Raw genomic sequence first — 20,369 nt, forward strand, 5'->3', positions numbered from 1 at the left:
ATGCAGCGTAGGCTGAGAGGATGGGTGGAGAGACAGCCCAGAGAGAAAGAAAGAACAATGATCTAGCTGATATTAAGTCAGGGAAGAACAACAACAAAAAATAATAAGGACATTGAGAATGTGTAAATGCTAAGGATGTGCTGAATTCTCTCTGTCCTAACAGGCTGTTGTGTGTAAGGGTGGGTAGAAGACAATGAAGGAGTTCTTAAAATTACTGAATTTGGTTTTGAATCATGAATGTTGCAGGATTCACACGCAGAACGTAAGGTGATTTTCTTGCACTTATGTTGTGCTTTACTGGAGAACCACAGCAAGCCTGAGACAAATGATTTGGCCAGGGAACTCGGTAGTGAGTTGAAATGAAAAACATCCATGAACTCAGGGTCAATTTTACGAACAGAATGTAAGTGTTCTGCAAAGCAGTCACCCAGTCGGTCTTTCTGATGTAGAGAAAAACACATTATGGACAACAGATACAGTAGGCAAGACAGAGTGATGTGTAGGCAAGGCCCTACTTCACCTGAAGGGTCTGGAAATGGTCTTGGATGGAGAGAAAGACAGAAGACGTACACGGGCGGGTATTGCACCTTCTGTGATTTCACGGGAAGGTACCATGGAGGTTTGGGGAATGCGGTGGAGGTGGAAGAAGAGTGGATCACCATGTCCCCGAGCGAATGGAACCAATTAATGCTGCCAAGGCAGAAGAGGAGAGTATGTGTCTGGTGGTGGTATTCCTCATGAAAGTTGATGGAAAAGGAAAGTTTTAATTCTAAACATAGGACTGTTGTATTCATGGAAAGGTTTGTGGAAATATTGAATAGATTCAAAATCAGTTCCAAGTCATAAAACCTCTTGAAACCTCAAAAGCAGAGAAACAAAATATGTCATCTGAAATCTTCATGAAGAAGAGCTCACAGATTTAGAGTGATTTCTAAAACAAAATGCTACAGACCAGATCCCCTCAGAACATTTTAATGAAATAGCCAGGACACTAACTTTTTCTCTTACGTTAAAGGTAAATGTGAGTGTGTGTTCCAGATGAGACGCACCTGGTCTAACCAATTGACAGTAAGCAAATCAACATTTATTTAAACACTGTCGTTAAAATGGAAACAAAAGAAAGAGGATTTGAGAATAACTTAAGCATTGGAAACCTTAACTGAACAATAGATACAATGCTTGTTCCTAAATAGCTGTTCCAATATTAGCAAAATCCCATAGTCATATCACTTGCCAAAAAGCTAAATTCACACGCAAATTCTTACATGTCGTTCAACATCAAGAAATGTTTAAGAGAAGATCAAGGTTAGGGATTATTTAGTAAAGTTCCAATAGTTTCAAAACTCCCACAGTTTCTCATTGCTACAGCTGAAAAATAAAATAAAAATCATAGTTTTTGAGAACTTGCCACTTCCCTTCCATTGTTACAACTGATGGAAAAAAAACTAAAGCCATCTCACACTTTCGATTTCGGCTAGCTCCCGTGATCAACTCGGCACCTTTACTTTAACAACGTCTTTTCAAAAAAAAGGACAAATAACTTTTTTGGAAGTGACAGCATCATCACAATAGTAATATAATACTATTTCATGCAGAAAGTGTACAGAATCTGGAATGCATTGTCTGAATGTATGATGGGCGTGGTTTCAGTCAAGTTGAAGGAAATTAAATGTACAATTCATTTTAAAACAAATTAGCACAGTTGAGTCATAAATGGTTTCGGTTGTATTTTTGCTCACTGAGCTGTAGGTTTTCCATCCAGATGTTCCATTACCTGGCTAGGGAACATCATCAGTGGCGACCTCCAAGTGAAGCTAAGCTGTTGTCTCCTGCTTTCTATTTATATGTTTGTCCTGGATGGGGTTCCTGGGGTTTGTGATGATGTCATTTCCTGTTCGTTTTCTGAAGGTATAGTGATCTATCTGTTTGTTGATAGTGTTGTGGTTGGAGTGCCAGGCCTGTAGGAATTCGCTGTCATGTCTTTGCTTAGCCTGTCCCAGGATAGATGCATTGTCATAAATGGTGGACAAATGATATTCTCTTTAGTATAACAATTCCATGGTTAGATAAACTGAGAAAAGCTGATTTTTTTTTTGCTCCAATTCATTTGAACATTCATTTCCATAGTTTTGCTGTATTACATGGAACGAAAATCACTAATTCAGTTAACAATCAAAATTTTTATCTTGATGCACTCCACGTTTTTTCTGGATATCTCACGATCTCCTATTTAATCGTTTTGCCATTATACATATTTCATTGGCTGGCAGAGCTTTAAAGAGGCTCGAGAGTCACTGCAATGCACAGAGTTCCAGAGATACAAAGACATAGATCTGAAGGAATTTAATACTTTCTTTGTACCTTTAAGCGATGTTTCATCTTTGTTGTCAAAAAAGTGCCAAATCCTTTATGGGCCAGGCAATGCTTCTTAGTTTCTGAATCTGTATTGAAGCTTTTTTAAAGAACTAAAGTTATATTCATGTTGCAGCTCCCAAGTTGCTACATTATTAAATCTTGTGTGTAACACATTTATTTATATTGGAATTGAGACAAAGTTCAGGGACCAGCTGATGAATCTGGTCAAATGTCCATTTACCTGTACTGTTAAAAACAGATAATGTGAAATGAAGAACAATGTGCCTGTTCTTCAAGAGGACGAAGGACAAGTTTATGAGATTATGCAATAAATTATAAGATTGATAACTTCATTGAAAATCGATGGAAGGATTGCACATATTGCATATATATCAGGGTGGAAGCATTCGACTTCATTACCTGCTTTTAAGTTGTATATCTACTTTAAAAATCAGTTAAACATGTTAAATGTGGTTTAAAACCAACAATGTGACAGTCAATTTGTCTGGAAATAGAAATGTACCATCTTTTGATGGAAACAAGACTTGATACATTCCACACTATATACACTTTTTGGATTTTGTTTTAAAGTTGATGGAGACACTGCTAGCATCTGTGGAGAGATGAACAGAATTAACGATTCGAGTCCAGTGTCCTTTCCTGAGATATTGAGTTTCCACCATACTTCACAACTGGATGAACGTGGCAGATGGGGAAAACCAATATACTTTTGCTGCATATTGTAACAATCACAAAACAGACTGCTTTCAATAGCTGTATGATCGAAATCAAGAGGACAGATGTAATTCTCAGAAAATATTTTCAAGCAATTTTCACGTAATATTCTGAAGAAGGGCTACTGGACTCGAAGCCTTAACTGTACTTTCTCTTGACATGCTAGACCTGATGAGCTTCTCCAGGAATTTCTGCCTTTGCTTCGGGAAAAAAAAATCATGCAGTCATAAGGTTGGATTTCAATGGCTTTCAATGGACTGAAAATGTATGCCAAACAAAGACTTCCAAATATCTTTGGTGTTGAATTTCTTAAAATGCTGGATTGTAAACGTTAGAATCAAACTAGTTTCACAGTATCTTTTCATAAATTATGCTTAATCATTTTCTCAGCACAATGTAGTGTGAAAAGCCAAGGAGCTGGAAAGAAAATAATACCGAATGCTGTGAATATATGAAGAAAGCTGGAGACTTAGATCGAGAAAATCAATTTTGACAAAAAGGTCAATCCATCTTTACGATTAGTAATTGGGAAGCATTGTCTGAAAGTTGCATCATATTCTTTAGTAGAACCACTTGTTTAATTGTGCACCTTATTGGAGTCCATTTTAATATCAATATTACACGAAGAAAATATGGTGATGTCTTCCCAAGTATTAGATTTTTAACAAATTTCGTAGGGTGTGATCGCTTTTCTATCTTGTTATCCATTGAACTGAAATGTTGTTTCAGATTCTTTCCTCAGGTAGTTTACTATGGAAGATTCCTTTCCTTGCTCAACGATGTGCTGTGAACCAAGCAGCTCTGGCAGGTTTTCCAATTCAAAATTTCAGATTAAGCAGTTCTCAATACTTTCTCACAGTATGCCTTGCGGAAATGGCCATAGTGGTTTCAGCGAGTAAAACGAGCAAGCTTTAGATTCCTGATTGTCTTTTTATCTTGAAATGAAATAAATTCTGACGTTTGACTGAATATCAAGTAAGGTGGAGGTAGTGACACATTTCTACTTTTAAAAAAATCCAGAAACTCAGCTAATGTTTCTGGAGAGCTGGCCTCAAATGTCGCCGTAGCAGATGGTGGAATTTGAATTCAATATTAATCTGGAATTAGGAGTCTGTTCATGATCATGAATCAATTATTGGGGTTGGGTTGGGGGGTTGTGGATAGCAAATCTGTCATCCTCACCTGGTCTGGTCTACATGTGACTCCTGATGCGCATCAATGTGGTTCACTCAAAACTGTCTTCTGAAATGGCGTATCAAACCATTTAGTTTAAAGTCAACTAGGGATGGGTAATAAATTTTGGCCAGCCAGCGTTTAATATCCAATGAAAGAACTTAAAAACAAACTGAGGGGAAAAGCGTGAACCCAGAACCCTTGGAAGTAAGGACATTGGGTACATTTAAGAGACTACTGGACATGCATATGGTCATGCATATGACAGGCATATGCATATGGTCACAGAAATTTGAGGATGCATACATGAGGATCAGTGGTTGGCACAACATCGTGGGCTGAATGGCCTGTTCTGTGCTGTACTGTCCTATGTTCCAAGTTCTATGTTCTAACTTTGATGTATGAATATGGGTGCATATTCAAATATTGCTTTTCATATCAATAATTACAAATATTTTAGTTCCTTTCAAATTAGTTTGTTGTGTGTCTGATGTTAATATTTAACATTTATGCACATTTGTAATCATGGCAGTTTACATTTTAAAAAACATTTTGATATTTGACTATTGAATGAATGCACTTTATGCAACATTAATATATATTTCTCTGTTTTAGACTGTTTTCTGATTCTGCAAATAACTCAACAGGCCCTCAGCACCTGTTCGGACTTTCTGAATATGCTTATTTAAGTTTTAATGACTACACACCGGAGAGGGAGATGTTGCATCTTGCTTATTTTGAGTCTTGACTTATTTTTTCAAATTGTTTGGCTTTTTAATAATGGACTAATAACGGATAGAATTGTTTTATAATAAAGGTTTGCTGGGGGATTGCGACATAGACTGAAACAAAATGGCCTGGTACTCATTGTAAGCATCCGTTACACATCGGGCATTAGTTTGCACTACAGAAGGAGCTGAGGGTTTTTAGACCGACTGAGCTTTGTTTCATAGTCCATGGACTAGTGGCTAGTTATTGATGAAAAAGACAATTTGTTTCAAGTTACTGGGTAGGTAGGATCTGTGAACTAGAGATCAAAATAGCTTCAGATCTCCACCAGCTCTTGATCTCTTTCTGTGGATCTCTGGATCTCTGCAATCAAAGTTATATTAAATATGGATAAAGCGAGTGAATGTTTCCTCCAACCGTTGCAGTACGCTGTGACTTTTGGCAGTTGTGCTTTTGTAAATGATCTGATTATCTGGAACCTCTTGCAAACTAACTGAAACATGCAAAAGGGGAAGACTGAGAAAACGTATTCAGACAAACAGAATAATTATCGCAACAGGCTCTGCATGCAGAAACCGTTGAGCAGCATTCCCAGTTTAGTGCTGTCCATAAAACACATGTTTTATTGTTTTCCTTTGTACATCTGTGTCTGTGTCAGTGAATCAATAATAGGATTAGAGACTAATTTAATAGTGGTACACTGTTTATAAGTGTTTAGCTGTAACTGAAGTCTAATAACTTCCAATTAATAGTAAACCCAATCACCTAACCGACTGAGCTAAGTAACTGCCCACCACTTTAATAACACCAAAGCAAATCAATCGATGATATGTCAAGCTATCTTTCAGTTTTGGACCTGACATATCCATTTTAACATTAGTTAGAATATGAACAGCTGAGGTCTCGTGCAGGAATTTCTGATTTCCTTGGAAGAATATTTGTTGAGTGACTCTGGGACATAATGGAACTGTCATAATACACGTCAGAACATCTCTGATGTGGGATCATACAAAACAATACTGAATTATATGCTTGAATAAAATATTTTTAGATTAAAATTTTCAAGTTTACCTTATCTCTCTTTCTTAATGGATTGAAACACGTACCAACATTTAACTTAGTTTTACGATTGACTCATGGGATTTGGACGTCTCTTGCTGTTCCACCTTCTATTGTGCATCCATAGTTACGCTAGGAATAGAACGTAGTATTGCGTTACTGTCTTGATTCATTGCAGTTCATGTTATGTACATAGACCCATAATGTCATACAATGAGTGAATTTAAGGTAATGGATTTCCAACTTAGGATGGTTAGGGGTTGGGAGAGACACGTGGAAATGGTGGTTGTCCCTTGGTCTTCCGGTGGAAGTGGTTGTGGGTTTGGAAGATGTTGTCTGAGGCGAATTGCCTAATATTTTTCCATTCATTTAATAGGTATTAATGCTATCGCTACTGAGTATCAGATATTGTCAGAGAGAATGTTTGTTGATATGTTGTCAAACAATTGGACCGCTTTGACCTGGATTATGTCAATCTCTTGACTGTATTTGGAGCTGCACTTGTCCAGCCAAGCAAAGAATATTGCATTACACCCCTTGTGTTTTTTTTTAAATAGGGAACTATATAAGAAAAAAAAACAATGAAATGTTCCAGTATGATCAAAGTAAAATGAAGCTGTACAACAAAGTTGAAGGAACGTTATTGCACTGTCTAGGCAAATATAATGATTATTGTGTGTCACATCTGAGCTCTGCTGTTCAAACTGGATTTAAAGTCGGGCAACTGAGTGTTAGTTTGCATAAGCTACCTAATGTAAAAGGTGACAGTTTCTAAATATCTTTGAATTCTCAGGACAGCAACAGCCTTTGACTGCCATTAATGACAAAGGGTCTAATTTCTCTGAAAAAAAATCTCACAAACATTCAATCTGCATTAGATGTGAGGTTCAAGTCTCATGTGTCAACGCATTCAGTCCCTTATCGCACTTTCAGTCCTTGCTCATCAATCACACCCTTCCAGCCATGGGGCTTGAGCCACTCATGGATGAAGCTAAAGGCTGAAATTTAGCGTCGGATTTGGAATTCCAAGACATTTATTGATAATAATTTCCTTAATTCATTTTCTTATCAGAGCAGCTCCAGACAATGTAGTATTCTTGAAATTGCAACAGTGCTTTAATGTAGGGAATTACACCAACTTGCATAAGTGAAATACCACGTTACCTTTTTTTTACTATTTAACAATTTTTATTCAAGTGACAAGTGCGAGATAATTGGTGCAAAATACAATGATGGCAACATCAGTGCCCCAAATATTTAACGTGACATTATTTTAGCTTAAATGAACTCTGTTGCTATTATTACATCAGCAGAGTAATTTGGACACCTGGCCGGATCACCCTCTTGAAGTGAGGGCAGACATATGGGTAACAAATGCAGCACTGATTCTCCATATTTACTTAAATTATCTTTATTACCATTACAGGTTATTCCAGGTGATCACTTTTCCTTTTCACTTGGGAATCCCTCTTAAGTACTGAACACATGTACTTTTATAGTCCTCGTGCCACATCGCCCATTGTGCCTCTGCCATTCCTCTATTTCATTCTCTTTCTATCTCACTCTGCATATATTTGCTCTGCCACATTCGCAGAATGGCTATCAAACATGTCTCTGAAGAAAAGGATATGTTGCCAATGTGTTATGGGTTATTAGGATCCTTATCTCTTGTACAGGGACACTTACAAGTGAGATATGAAAATATCCATTCAATGCACTGTCATGACCAACAATCGTATTACCAGTAGCAACATGTCGAGAACAGTGGTACAATCACCAATAGTAGCAATCTCCAACAGCTCTCTGTTCGCAGGGTATTGGAGAGGCAAATCAGAAGCAAAAGTTCAAATGGCCTTGAAAAGTTCAAATGGCCTTGAAAGGAGCACAGAATTTAGTGAAGTCTGCAACTTCTGTAGATTCTCATCTCACCTTCTCAGCTTGCAATGAACACGTCAACTGTGCAAAGGGAGTCCTCACTAGTTTTACAATAAACACAGAATTTACCACGTAGATCAAACCATAATTAGCCTGATGGAAGCATGTCATAGAGAACATTCGTGTAATGTTTAATGTGTTTAATGCAAGTTCAAACTTGGAATAATGTAGATTTCGTCAAGGAATATGCATTGACAACAAAATCAAATGTTATCAAATATTGTCTGCCATGAAGTCAGTTCAATTGAAATATCTAACCGAAGTTGTTTGTTCAGTAATTGACTATAACTGATATAAGTCCCTACAGAACCAAGTTTTGCCACTGGAGGATTTCCATTTTCTATTAATACGGGTCCCTTTCAATGTGTTTTACTTTTAAGTATCAGTAGGAGAATTTTCCATTGCACTAAAACACATCAGCGCCTCAACAGAGACGGGCCTGTGGATGATATATTATTTCATCACTGAATTAGAAAAGATTTGTTATTCTGTCCTTGCTGCTGTTGCTGTTCTTGGTAAGTCTGCAGTGATTAGTTACATTAACTACGTCCTGACACCTTATTGTTGTCTTATTTTAGATCGGTTGATTCAAGCACTACACTGATCTCGGTCTGATGAATATTTGGATTTAGTTTAATTTGTCTTTAATGTAAATTTATTTATGTGTGTTGAGAAGACGATGCTGCTTTGCCATTTGAATCTCAGCATTTTAAGAACGTAGGGAGTTAAGAAAGGAATTTCAAGATTTTTACCCCAGTGCAGTGAATGAACAGTGATAAATTTGCGATCAGGATGTCAAGACTGGTGGAAAACTTTTGAGGTCGTTGTGTTCTCATGCGTTTGTGAGCTAACAGAAAGTGTCAGTTTCGGAAAGTGACTGAAAATCAGCCTTGCCTCTTAAAAACAATGTGCTTTGCTACTACTGTATAACAATGGTGTGTTGAATGATAAAAAGATCCTCTTTGTCGTGTGTGGTATAGAGCTCCATGAATGCCTTAGAGATCTGTTCATCCAGTCTAGTGACAAAAATTCCAGTGCAATGCTGTTCTGCGAATTAGTACAAAATAATTGTTTGGTCTGTGGGAAAACACCACAGGAGGAAACCCACGCAGATACGAGAATAATGTTCAAACTCCACACAGACTTGCCCCAGGCAGGAATTGAACCCAAGTCCAAGAGCAACAGTGCCGCCCCAAAGGTCCCATTGCAATCTTAAAAGAAAGCTACTTCATGTTCTGCCCTATCCGATTCTGGACAATTTTGCTTTGTCATTTGGATGATTGTAGCTTTCAAAATATATAATTGTATCCCAAACATGAATTGATTTGCTTCATGGGCTTCAGAGAACCGTTTTCAAGTCTTCCCCTTGAAATAATTTAATTTCCATGTTCTTGATCAAGTTTAGGAATTCTCTCCTTAAGTTTCACTTTTCCATTAGACCATTTTCTCCTTCACTCTAAATGTTTCGTGTTGTCTTCAATATGTGCAACACACTCATCTATTTTCATTGAGAAATGAACCAAACAGTCAGACCTGCTGCGACAATTATCTTATCATTAATAAACTTATTTGCTAACGTTTGCATGTATTTTCTTCCATTCTCTTTTCTGATAGTAGAGCCATGACGCCCAAAGGATTGCTCCAACCTTATCAACAAAATGCTACAGTGTCTCAATGAAGCATGCAGGATGGCCTGTCCAGGAGGATCCTCCTGCTTTCATAGCTTGCCACCTGTAGTTTGCAAGTAGTAAAAGGCTATAAACCAATTGGAGCTCAAAGAATGTTATGCATGCACATTCACTCAGAAAAAGAAAATCGTGGCTTAAGACAAAATTGCACCAATTCTGTTTCGGAGATAGCAATACCACAACTGCCACTCCAGATAGATTAAATTGCACCAATTTTATTTCGGAGATAGCAACACCACAACTGCCACTCCAGACAGTTTTCTCGTGTGATAATTTATCTTGAGTAATAATTCAAAATTCACAATTCATGTCATTGAACATTAATCACTGTCTCATGCTGGCAACAACGTCACATATTTCTTTTAGGATGGCATGCCACCAAAAGTGCAATGTAAGAGTAATGCATCTCCAGAAATTTAGTGATATCAGATGAGATCGTCTTCTACATTTCCTTTGTGGATAAACCAGCCGATCGTGGAAAGGGAAAGTCAGCATCATTAATGAAAGTACTTCATCCACTTGTTCCAGCATAATCTCTGCTGTCATTTCTTTTTTGATACATTGCAAGTCTGATGCCTGTTTTGAGCTTCCGAAGCCTCGGCTCGTTCTGCTACCAAGATCCTGCACAGAACTAGCTTGACAATTTTCATTGATGGTCATCTACTATTTTCATGTTGCTTGATTGATGTTGGGAGAATTTGACAATAACATACAGCCTGAGCTGTGAGCACCTCATTGGTATGTGTGGTCACCTTTCTTTTTGTGCAGACATTCACCTCAAGTGAAAGATTATTTACTTGATGAATATAGTATGCTGAATACTTTGTCTCAGAAAGCTGTCTTTCTTTTATCGCCAATTCAAAGATGCTGTGGAAGCAGGACTAATAAATGAGAATGATGGTCATGTAGGTAAGCATGCATTTTCCCTATTTGCTTCTGGTCAGAAAATGTTGGAGAGTATACAGACAAGGTGTGTACTGAAATTTTGCTCTGCAAGATTGTCTTTGTTACTATAGATAATTGGTACCAGAATTTGAATCGCTTTCCGTTAAATATTCATTACTAAGTTCGCAGTCGGAGACACCCCACCTTTTTCCATTGATACAGTATCGTTGACTCTGAAATTATTGAGTAAATAACGCTTGCAACGGATAGAAACACTAAGTATTTTGAGCTTGTCTTCTGCAAATGTAGTTTGGATCTTTAATCTGGAAATGCTGTATATCTTGGCTTCCTATCTTGACGGGTTGAGAATCATGCAATCCAATCTTTGAAGAGGTATGTTCATACAGTGGTGACAGCCAAAATGTAGAAGTGCCGAATCAAGACTAAGGTCAAAAGGAGAATATTCAAAGCATGCCATTGGATATTGCTGAAGCAAAGCACACTTTTTCGTCCTTCAGTCATAATAATTTTCCAGGATTATCAATGTGAAAGGAAAATACGTGTTATGCTGTAGAAAGGATATCTGTTTGTATATTTACTCCTGTGAATTGGATACTGCTGGCTGAGCCAATATTTATTGCTCACACCAAGTTGCCCTTGAGAAGGTGGTGGTGAGCTACTTTCTTGGACTGCTGCAGAATATTTGCTGTACTTAGACCCAAAGTATCTTTAGAGAAGTTATACCACTTTGATCCAAAAGCGTTGAAGAAACAGCGACTGTGTAGGTGATGATTTTCTAATTTATCTACTGTTCCTGTGGTACTAGATATGACTGGTCATTAGGTTAGAAGATGCTGTCAAAGGAGCCTTGGAAATGCCTGCAATGCAGCTTACGCTGCAACAGTGAACATCGGTGGAAGAGGGACTGACTATGGACGTGGCGCTACCATGTCAGGTTGCTTTGTCCTGGATGGTTACAAGCTTCCTGAGTATTTTTGGCATTACACTGATGCATAACAAATAGGGAGAATCGCATAATTTCTCTGACATGACCCTTGTAGTTCGTAGACAGAAATTGCTGAGTCAATAGTCGAAATACTCATGTTTTTGCAACTAATGGTTATTCTGTTTTTTATGGCTAATCCAGTTCAACTTCTGCTCAAAGGTAACTCCGAGAATGTTGATAGTGGGGGATCCAGTGATACTAATCCGATTGAATGCCATGGGGTCATAACTTTATTCTCGATTTGGCATTGCATAGTATTTGTGTCGGCCAAACCAAAAATAATGTCCAGGTCTTGCGATATTTGTTTCACTATCGGATTCGTCTTGAAAACATTATGCAGTCATCAACAAAGCAAACCATAACTTTGTGATGAATGGTATGTCGCTAGTGAAACAACTGGAAAAGGTCATATTACGCTGATGGACGCTTGGAACTCCGATGACTGAATTCTAGCAAGTGCAACCATCTTCTTTTTTGACGGGTATGAATCTAATAGAAGAGATTTCCCATAGGCCTCTACCCTGCCCAATTCTATTAACTCCAGTTTTGCTATAATACTGGATGCTTCAGTTTTTTGTTACATTAATTCATGGGATAAGGGTGTGGCTGGCTGTGCCACCAATTGCTGCCTATGTCAGAGCACAAAGTCAACCACAGGTAGTCCAGACCAGGTAAGGATGACAGCCTCCTTCCCGAAAGAACATTGGTGATTCAGATAGGATTTTTTCGACAAGAGACAAACAATCACAATCAGATAAATCCAGACTTGTATTGCATTCAAATTTCAACTTCCACCATGGTGTGATTCGAACAGAGATTCTCCAGAACTTTACCAGACAACACCACTAGTCTATCGTCTTTCCTACTTAAGTGCAGTTAAGTTGGACTTTCATGTCAAAGGCAGTCACTGTCACATCACCTCTATAATTCAGGTCCTTTTTTCTACGCTTCAACAAACACTGTATTGAGATGAGGTTTTGAGTATCCCTGGGCAAACAAATTGTTCAAATGCGAACAAGTGATTGCTGAACAGCCACTGCTTACCACACTTTCTATTGCTTTTTCTGATGTTGAGAATGGACTGATAGAGTCGTCATTGACCAGATTGGATGTGTCCTACTTGTTGCTTGCCGGACATGCCTGGGCAGTTTTACACATGATCGGGCGGATATCTATATTTTAGCTGTACTGGAAGCACATGGCTATAGATGCAGCAAGTTCTGGAGCACAAGTGTTCTGTGCTGTTGCCAGAGTGTTGCCAGGACCTTTGTAGTATCCAATATCTCCAACTTCTCTCGATATTGCGTGCAATGAATCCAATTGATATCTGTGACGCTGGGGAACTCTGGAGGAGGCCAAGATGGATGGTTAACAACATGCCTGGGTGGAAGATTCTGTCAAATACTTCAGACTTTCCTTGAAAACTGAGCTGGTTTTCCCCATTGTTTTACAGATAGTGATGGTGATGGAGCTTCTTCCTCCAGAGAGTTGTTTAAGTGCTCGCCAACTTTAATGTCTCGATGTGCCAGGATGACAGGGTTTCCATCTGACTATTTATTAAGAGACTTGTTTAGAATAATCTCTCGCTGCTTATACTGTTTTGCATTCAAGTAACCTTGTTCTGCAGCTGTACCAGGATGACTCTTCATTTTAGAATGTTCCTTCTGCTGCTAATTTCGTGCCCATCACTGAAGCAGGATTGAACCACAGACTTGATAGTTAATGTAGAAAGGGGATATTCTGGGCTTGAGATTGCAGACTGTGGTGGAATTCTATTTCGCTGCTGCTCATGGTCCACAGAACCCCATTTTCTCCCCCCAGACTTGAATAGCTGGATCACAATTTACCCCAATTTTCAGTGATGGCAGATATGGAGTATATTCTCAATATACAGCCAGAAATTAATCACCACCAGAACTGTTCAGTGCGCACTCATACTAATACTGTCGTTGAAAGATGCATCCGTGAGGCAGATTGTTAAAGATGAGGTGAACCAGTTTATCCCCTCTCTTTTGCCACTGGTTCACCCTATCAGCTAGTTCCATTGGGGCACAATTAGCTCAATCATCATTGATAATGCTGAGCTGATCTTCGTGTTGGACTTGGAAGCAACCCCACCCAGCTTATATCATTACTTCAAAATGTGCTGTTCAATTTGGAAGAGTGTTGCTTTATTAGTTGCAGGCAACGGTGGTTACTTGGTAATCAACAAAGGATTGTCTTGCCAGTCGTTGACCTAATGCCAAGTAATTTGATGATTTCTGGCATCAGTGTTGAGGAATCATCTCGCTCTCGCTCTCTCTCTGACTGTATAATGATATGCTCCACCTCTTTTGGGCCGTTCTTGCCAGTCAGTAGTTTGTATGTGCAAGGTTTGATCCCTTGAGTATCAATATTTCAGGCTGTTGTGTATCAAACCCGTGAGAAACTCTACAAATTTGTGCATTAATGGTAGGGACCTGGGAGACTGAGGGATTCAGATACATAATTCCTTGAAATTTGCGTCACAGTAGGACAAGTTGATAAGGAAGACGTTTAACAAGCTTGTCTTCATTGCTTAGACTCTTAAATATAGATTGAGGTTGTACATTACGTTGATATTGAGTCTCATGGTGTCCTGTGTGGAGTGATGGTCGCCTTGTTATATGTGTGACACTACTAAATTGAAGAGATTTCAGAAAGAAATTTACCAGGGTTCTGCTGGGAATCGAAGCTTTGAATTATAAAAGTAGTTTTTCACTGGAGCGTAATAGTTTGATAGATGACCTTATATTTATAAAAACATGAAAGGCAGAGATAAGGTGAATAGCAAGGGACTTCTCGCTAGATCGGGGGTGGTTCATATCTAAAGAGCATATTGTTTAAGATGAGAGGAGAAAGTTTTAGAAATTACGTGAGGAGTATTTTCACAGACTGTGGTGAGTGGGTGGAATGAACTTTCTGAGGAAGTGGTGGATCCAGGAACACTTACAACACTTAAAAGACATTCGGATAAACTCATGAATAAGAAATGTTTGATGGGATATGGGCAAAGTACCGGCAAGCGGGACTAGTTCAGTTTGGAAACGTGGTCAGCATGGACTAGTCGCACCAAAAGGTCTGCTTCCATGTTGTATTGCTCTGTGATTCTCTATTAGAAAATACACTTTTATTCCTCTTTATTCCTTTATAACAGTGGTTCATTTTGACTTGCTAGGCCATTTCTGAGGGCAGCTAAGGTTCGACTTTATTGTTGTGGATCTGGTTTCGCTTGTAGGCTTGATTTCACATGTAAGCCAGACCATATAATGATGCTGATTTATTTTCCGAAGAAGCATTCATTGAAAAGATGGGATTTTTGTGACAATCGACAATAGTTTTGCTATCATTCGAATTTGTTTTTGTAAAGTTTAATTGTGGTACTTAATTGAATTTACATCTGCCATGCTAGGATTTGTATGTAAGTCTCCAAAGCATTTTCTGGTTCTCTGGATAACTGGTGCACTAACTTTGGCACGAGGTGTTCAGATTTCCTGATTGAATGATGGATTAGTTGTGTGCATTACACATTTTACTGTGGTGAATTCTGGAGGTAGCTGTTCGAAAACAAGTAGCCAACAAGATTTATTTGAATTTAAATCAGATTAACTGACCCTGATACTTTCGTATATTTTTTTGAGACAAGCATCAAGGAATGTTTTTTGTCTACATTGATGCACAGAAACCCAGACTAAGAATGTCCTCCCAATTGTACTGTTTCAAGGGCAGAAACTGCACATGTTAATATAAATAACAATTCCGTATGGAAACAAATGTAGCATGCAAACACATTGCACTTGTCACATGCAGCTAAACATGGAGGATTTGTCATATGAGGAGTGGTTGAACTTTCTGACCCTGTACTTGAAGGAAATTTAGAAGGATGGCATGAGGGGCGCGGGGGTTCGGGGTCGGGAGTGGGATCTTATTGAAACGTACAGAACAATGACAGGCTTGAATAGAGTGGACATGGAGAAGATGATTCCACAGTTATGAAACGGAAATTCCAGAGTGAACAAACTACCCTTTAGAACGGAGATGAGGAGGAATTTCTTCAGATAAAGGGTGGTCAATCTGTAAGACACATTGCTGCAGAAATCCTCCTTTCCTAAGACCATTCTTATGAAACATCTTCAAACACCGTCCAAGGCCGACACATCCTTCTTTAGGTATGGGTCTAAAATTGCTCATATTCAAAATGCAACTTACAACTCCTGTATACAGAGTGAGTTCCCTGCTCTTCCATAATAAAAAAAACATCAATTATGCCTAAACTTGACTTGATAATTGCCATATCATAAAGTTCTTTAAGACATAGATAACTTCTTCACAAGTTTAGGTGGTACAGTTGCATCATGGTTAGCACTGCCACCTCAGAAGCCAAGGGTACATGTTCGATTCAGCCATGGGTGATTGGCAGTTTGCACGCTCTCCCAAAATCTGCGTGGATTTCCTCAAGATGTATCAGTTCCCAAAGATGTGCAGGTTACTTGGATTAGTCATTCTAAACGTTGCCCCATAGTGTCCAGGTTGTGCAGGTTAGCCAATAATAAAAACCAATTGAAGGGTCATGGCGATTTGGTTTGGGACAGTTGCTGCAAATTAACCGGATGATCTCTTTCTGCACTGCCGGGATTCTGTGATGCTGAAAGGTTACAGGGAAAAGGCGGCAGAATTGGTTTAAAAATCATTGGTTTAAAAACTTGGTGGAGCCTATTGATTGGCTTAATTCTTCTCCTATGCCTAACAATCACGATGGTCTGCAGGAGAAACGATTTATTTTTCAAAAACAAGTGAATCCAGATGGTTGCATCATAGTTTAGCGAAGTTGTGAGTAAAGAAACAAAGTACCAGACTTCATAACTTAGAGATGTTATGTTGAAGAGTGAGGAAATCCTGTAAAATGATAACTGAACCATAATTATTGTGTGGCAATAAGGAGACAGAGCACTTGGAAGGATGAAGAGAAGATTTGCAGGAATAACAACAGAAACACAGTGATATGCATGATAAGAGAGTATCAACAAGGCCGACTCTATTTTTCTTTGTTTAACAAAATATTTGCATGGTGACATAAACCAGATCTTAAGAGTTACGATAAGGTACAGAAATAATATTTTCAGAGTGTAGTGATCACAATAAAGGCCATCAATTAAAAAAATGCAAAAAAAATAAAACTCAGAACAAAAGTTTGAATCCAAAAATAATGACGAGAATGTGAAAACTGCAACAAAATGGATTTTAGAAAGGAAGATATACAAATATATGAGGAAGGAAGGGAAGTGTCGTTCTGACGATCGACGCAGAAGAAAATGGGAAAACGACCATTTCCCGTGCCATACATTTGTTTTGAATCTCAGCAAATGTTTTTTTCATTATTTACATGGAAAACTTTACTGAAATTCATGACTAGGCACTTATTTCATCAAAATTCCAATTTAAATAATTTTAAAATGACCGCAGAACACGTGGTTTTACTTCAAACAAGTTTCACACTAGCTTTTTTTTCCCAACAGATAGTACAAAACCGAACTCTATATATAAGGATGAAATTCAATCTCTTTCACAGCTATCTAGTGCTGAGGTGTGAAATTGCCATAATTTTTTTTATGTTTTACAACGTTTTTTGCTGTCTTTGCGGTTGTTTGTTTATATCATTTACTGCCCCATCTTCCCTTCAAATAACGGTGTTTCTTTTTAATCGGGTGTGTTTAGCTGCTTAGAAGAACTCGATAAAAATCTGCATGGAAGCTTGTCAGTTCATGCTGTTAATTTTCCACTACTCATATGCATATGCTTAATATATAATGACAATTACCCAAAGACCATTATGGGATCATGTTTTTCTTTTGCTTCTTGCTGAACTACAGACTTCGAGCTGTTCGTGACTAGGCTTTTCATTGATGTTTTCTTATGAGAAATGCTTGTGTGCTTAGAATCGCCTTACAAGAGAAATATAATCAAATTCCCTAATATACCAGAATTAAAACCACTACTACTATTGAACGAATATATGTAACGTAAGTGTTAGTACAATTTACAACTGCCTGAAAATATTTTAACTACGTGGCTCCATTTCCCCCTTCCACTGTGCGTTAAATAAAACGTTTACATTAGTTCATTAAAAGGTTTTCACCCATGCCTCCTTTAACAGAGATACCTCACTGACTGCACTCCCTTTTCATCTCTCACTGAAACCTTTCATTGTCTTAACTGGCGACCGTGTATGGAGGTCACAAATCTGGCTGTGAACATCAGAGAAATGCAATGGTCAAACCTTTCCGTTAATTAAAAAACCCCTGGCGGCCATTTAAGTCAACTTATTCATAGACAGCTACAACAAATATATTAGCTTAAACGAATCAAAGGAGTCTATGTATTCTATTCTTTAACAGTTGAATACTTGCAGGGCAGAAACGTGATTTACCTAAATGTATTCAATGACGTCAAGATGGACTCTGGGTTATACGTTTGTTGTATCACTGATCAAATCTTAGCTATATCAATGCAAGTATTTAGCTATTATGTCTTAATTAGTTTTGGAAGCAAAAAGTTGATTTCTTGGATAATTTCAAATCAAATGCAGTGTCTCTTGGTAATGAGAATGGAGCTTATAAGGGGAGGTGACGTTAGATACTCTTAACGTTAGAACTTTCAGAAGAGCCAGAAGCAAGCAGCTGTCATTTCACTTTTACAAAGTCAAATAACTATGTATTTGTATTCATTTAGGAAATTGATATCTCTGCATCTTGGAAAAAGGATGGATAATACAACAGAGGTAAATGAATTTCAGAGCAACAGAAATGGATTATTTGCAACTGAAAGAGTTCCTACAAAATAGTAGAAGTGGTCTTCATTGTTATTGCAGCAGGATCTTTAAGTTTGACAACCATTATTGGAAACATTCTGGTCATAGTGTCCATCAAAGTAAATAGACATTTGCAAACTATTAATAATTACTTCATTTTCAGCTTAGCCTGTGCCGATTTGATTATTGGTGCAGTCTCTATGAATTTTTACACCATTTACATTGTGTATGGAAACTGGCCACTGGGTTCAATAGCATGTGATTTCTGGCTTGCTACAGATTATGTTGTCAGTTATGCCTCTTTCATGAATCTCCTTATGATCTGTCTTGACCGCTATTTATGCGTTGCAAAGCCTGTTAGCTACCCTTTGAAGCAAAGACCTAAGGTGGCCCTGATGATGATTGCAGCCGCTTGGGTGTTGCCGCTTATCATGTGGGCACCGTCCATTATCTTCTGGCAGTACCTCGTCGGGGAGCGGACAGTTAATGAAGGTGACTGTTACGTACAATTCTTTTCAAATCCTGCTGTCACTCTTAGTATTGGTATAGCTTCTTTTTATCTCCCTGGTTTGATCATAGCGATTTTGTACGCATTCATATCTCGTGCAAGCAAAAGTCGAATAAATCCGGTTAAAACCATGTCTGAAAAAAGTAAATCCACGGTTTCTTCTAGTCCAGTGAAAGATAAAATAACACAAGCAAATAATACCAGACGTCCAACAATTCCTGACGTATTTCTGCATGACCAAATCCAAACTCGAAAAATAACCGATCAAATGATAACTGATAACCATTCACAACGTCATCATTATGAGCTCACTAGCGATTCAACTTATCTCAGCGCATTGCCTGCTAACGAGAATCAGGAAGAGGCAATCCAAGGCAATACAAACTATTACATGGCACAAAACTATTTGAGGATTGACAACTCCGATTTCTTCTCAACTAAGATAGCTAGTAAATCTGAAGAAGAGGTCGACTGTGGCAACACATTAGGAATACTCCCAAGTATCAACAGGAAGAAAAGGAACAGCCGAATGATAAGAACAGACAATAATTTAAATACCCCAAGAAGGATTACAACGAAGAAAGTAACTAAATCCCGAGAGATTAAGGTCATGACAACCATTATAGTTATCGTCCTCGCATTTATCATTACTGGAACACCATACAATATCATGATGCTGTTAAGCACGTTCTGTTCAGTTTGTGTCCCTGATACAATGTGGACGATTGGATATTGGCTTTGTTACATCAACAGTACCATCAACCCAGCCTGCTACGCTCTATGCAATGCCACCTTCAAGAAAACATTCAAAAATATTCTCTCATGCAAGTACAAAAATATTGGTACAACAAGGTAAAAGAAAAGCTACCTGTACAATTTTGTGCGTGCTTCCTAAATATTGTTGCCTTGACTTTCCTTAATTTATATCTAACATATATGGAAGATTTTTATTTTAATTTGTGCCAGCTTAATTAGCAAGTAGACAGTTACCTGTATTTTTAGAGACGCATTTAAGCATACCAACAATTTGTATGCGTCCACTTAATAAAATTGATGCTGATTATTAGTGTACACTTATGATGGAATGAGAAGATAAACTTACCCAATATTTAAGCATCATCAAATATAGCACACCGATATTCTTTGACGATTTTTCCATTTTATACTAATGTGCACATTAATGACATATTAAATCATTAAATTTATATGACACTCTCATTGTCTGTATACTTTTTTAATGTTTTTAACAGGTGTATTTTATGTTCTTTAATAACAACTAATTCCTTATTTCAGAAAAGTTCTTTGGAAAGTTAAACAAGAGCTCTGCTAATTATTGATCATCACGTTAGCCTGATATCAGTGCATCTGATTGGTTCTTCAAATGAATTCCTAGTGTGTATTAGTATTAAAAATTCCCCAATTAAATAAGAACATAAGAACATCGAATTAGGCATTCAGTTATGAATGATA

The 20,369-nt window shown here is 37.9% G+C and overlaps 1 protein-coding gene across 1 annotated transcript in view; it reads left to right on the forward strand.

Moving 5' to 3' along the window:
- The window catches only part of LOC132832587 (muscarinic acetylcholine receptor M2-like), a 54,519-nt gene extending 34,764 nt beyond the window's left edge, over positions 1 to 19,755 (forward strand). The window contains exon 3 of the mRNA XM_060850675.1: positions 18,409 to 19,755. Coding sequence (XP_060706658.1) covers positions 18,409 to 19,755 — 1,347 coding nt within the window. The remainder of the gene's footprint in view (positions 1 to 18,408) is intronic.
- The last annotated feature ends 614 nt before the right edge of the window (positions 19,756 to 20,369 follow it).

Source organism: Hemiscyllium ocellatum, chromosome 35 (genome assembly GCF_020745735.1).
Source record: "Hemiscyllium ocellatum isolate sHemOce1 chromosome 35, sHemOce1.pat.X.cur, whole genome shotgun sequence".
In the NCBI taxonomy this organism is placed as follows: Eukaryota; Metazoa; Chordata; class Chondrichthyes; order Orectolobiformes; family Hemiscylliidae; genus Hemiscyllium; species Hemiscyllium ocellatum.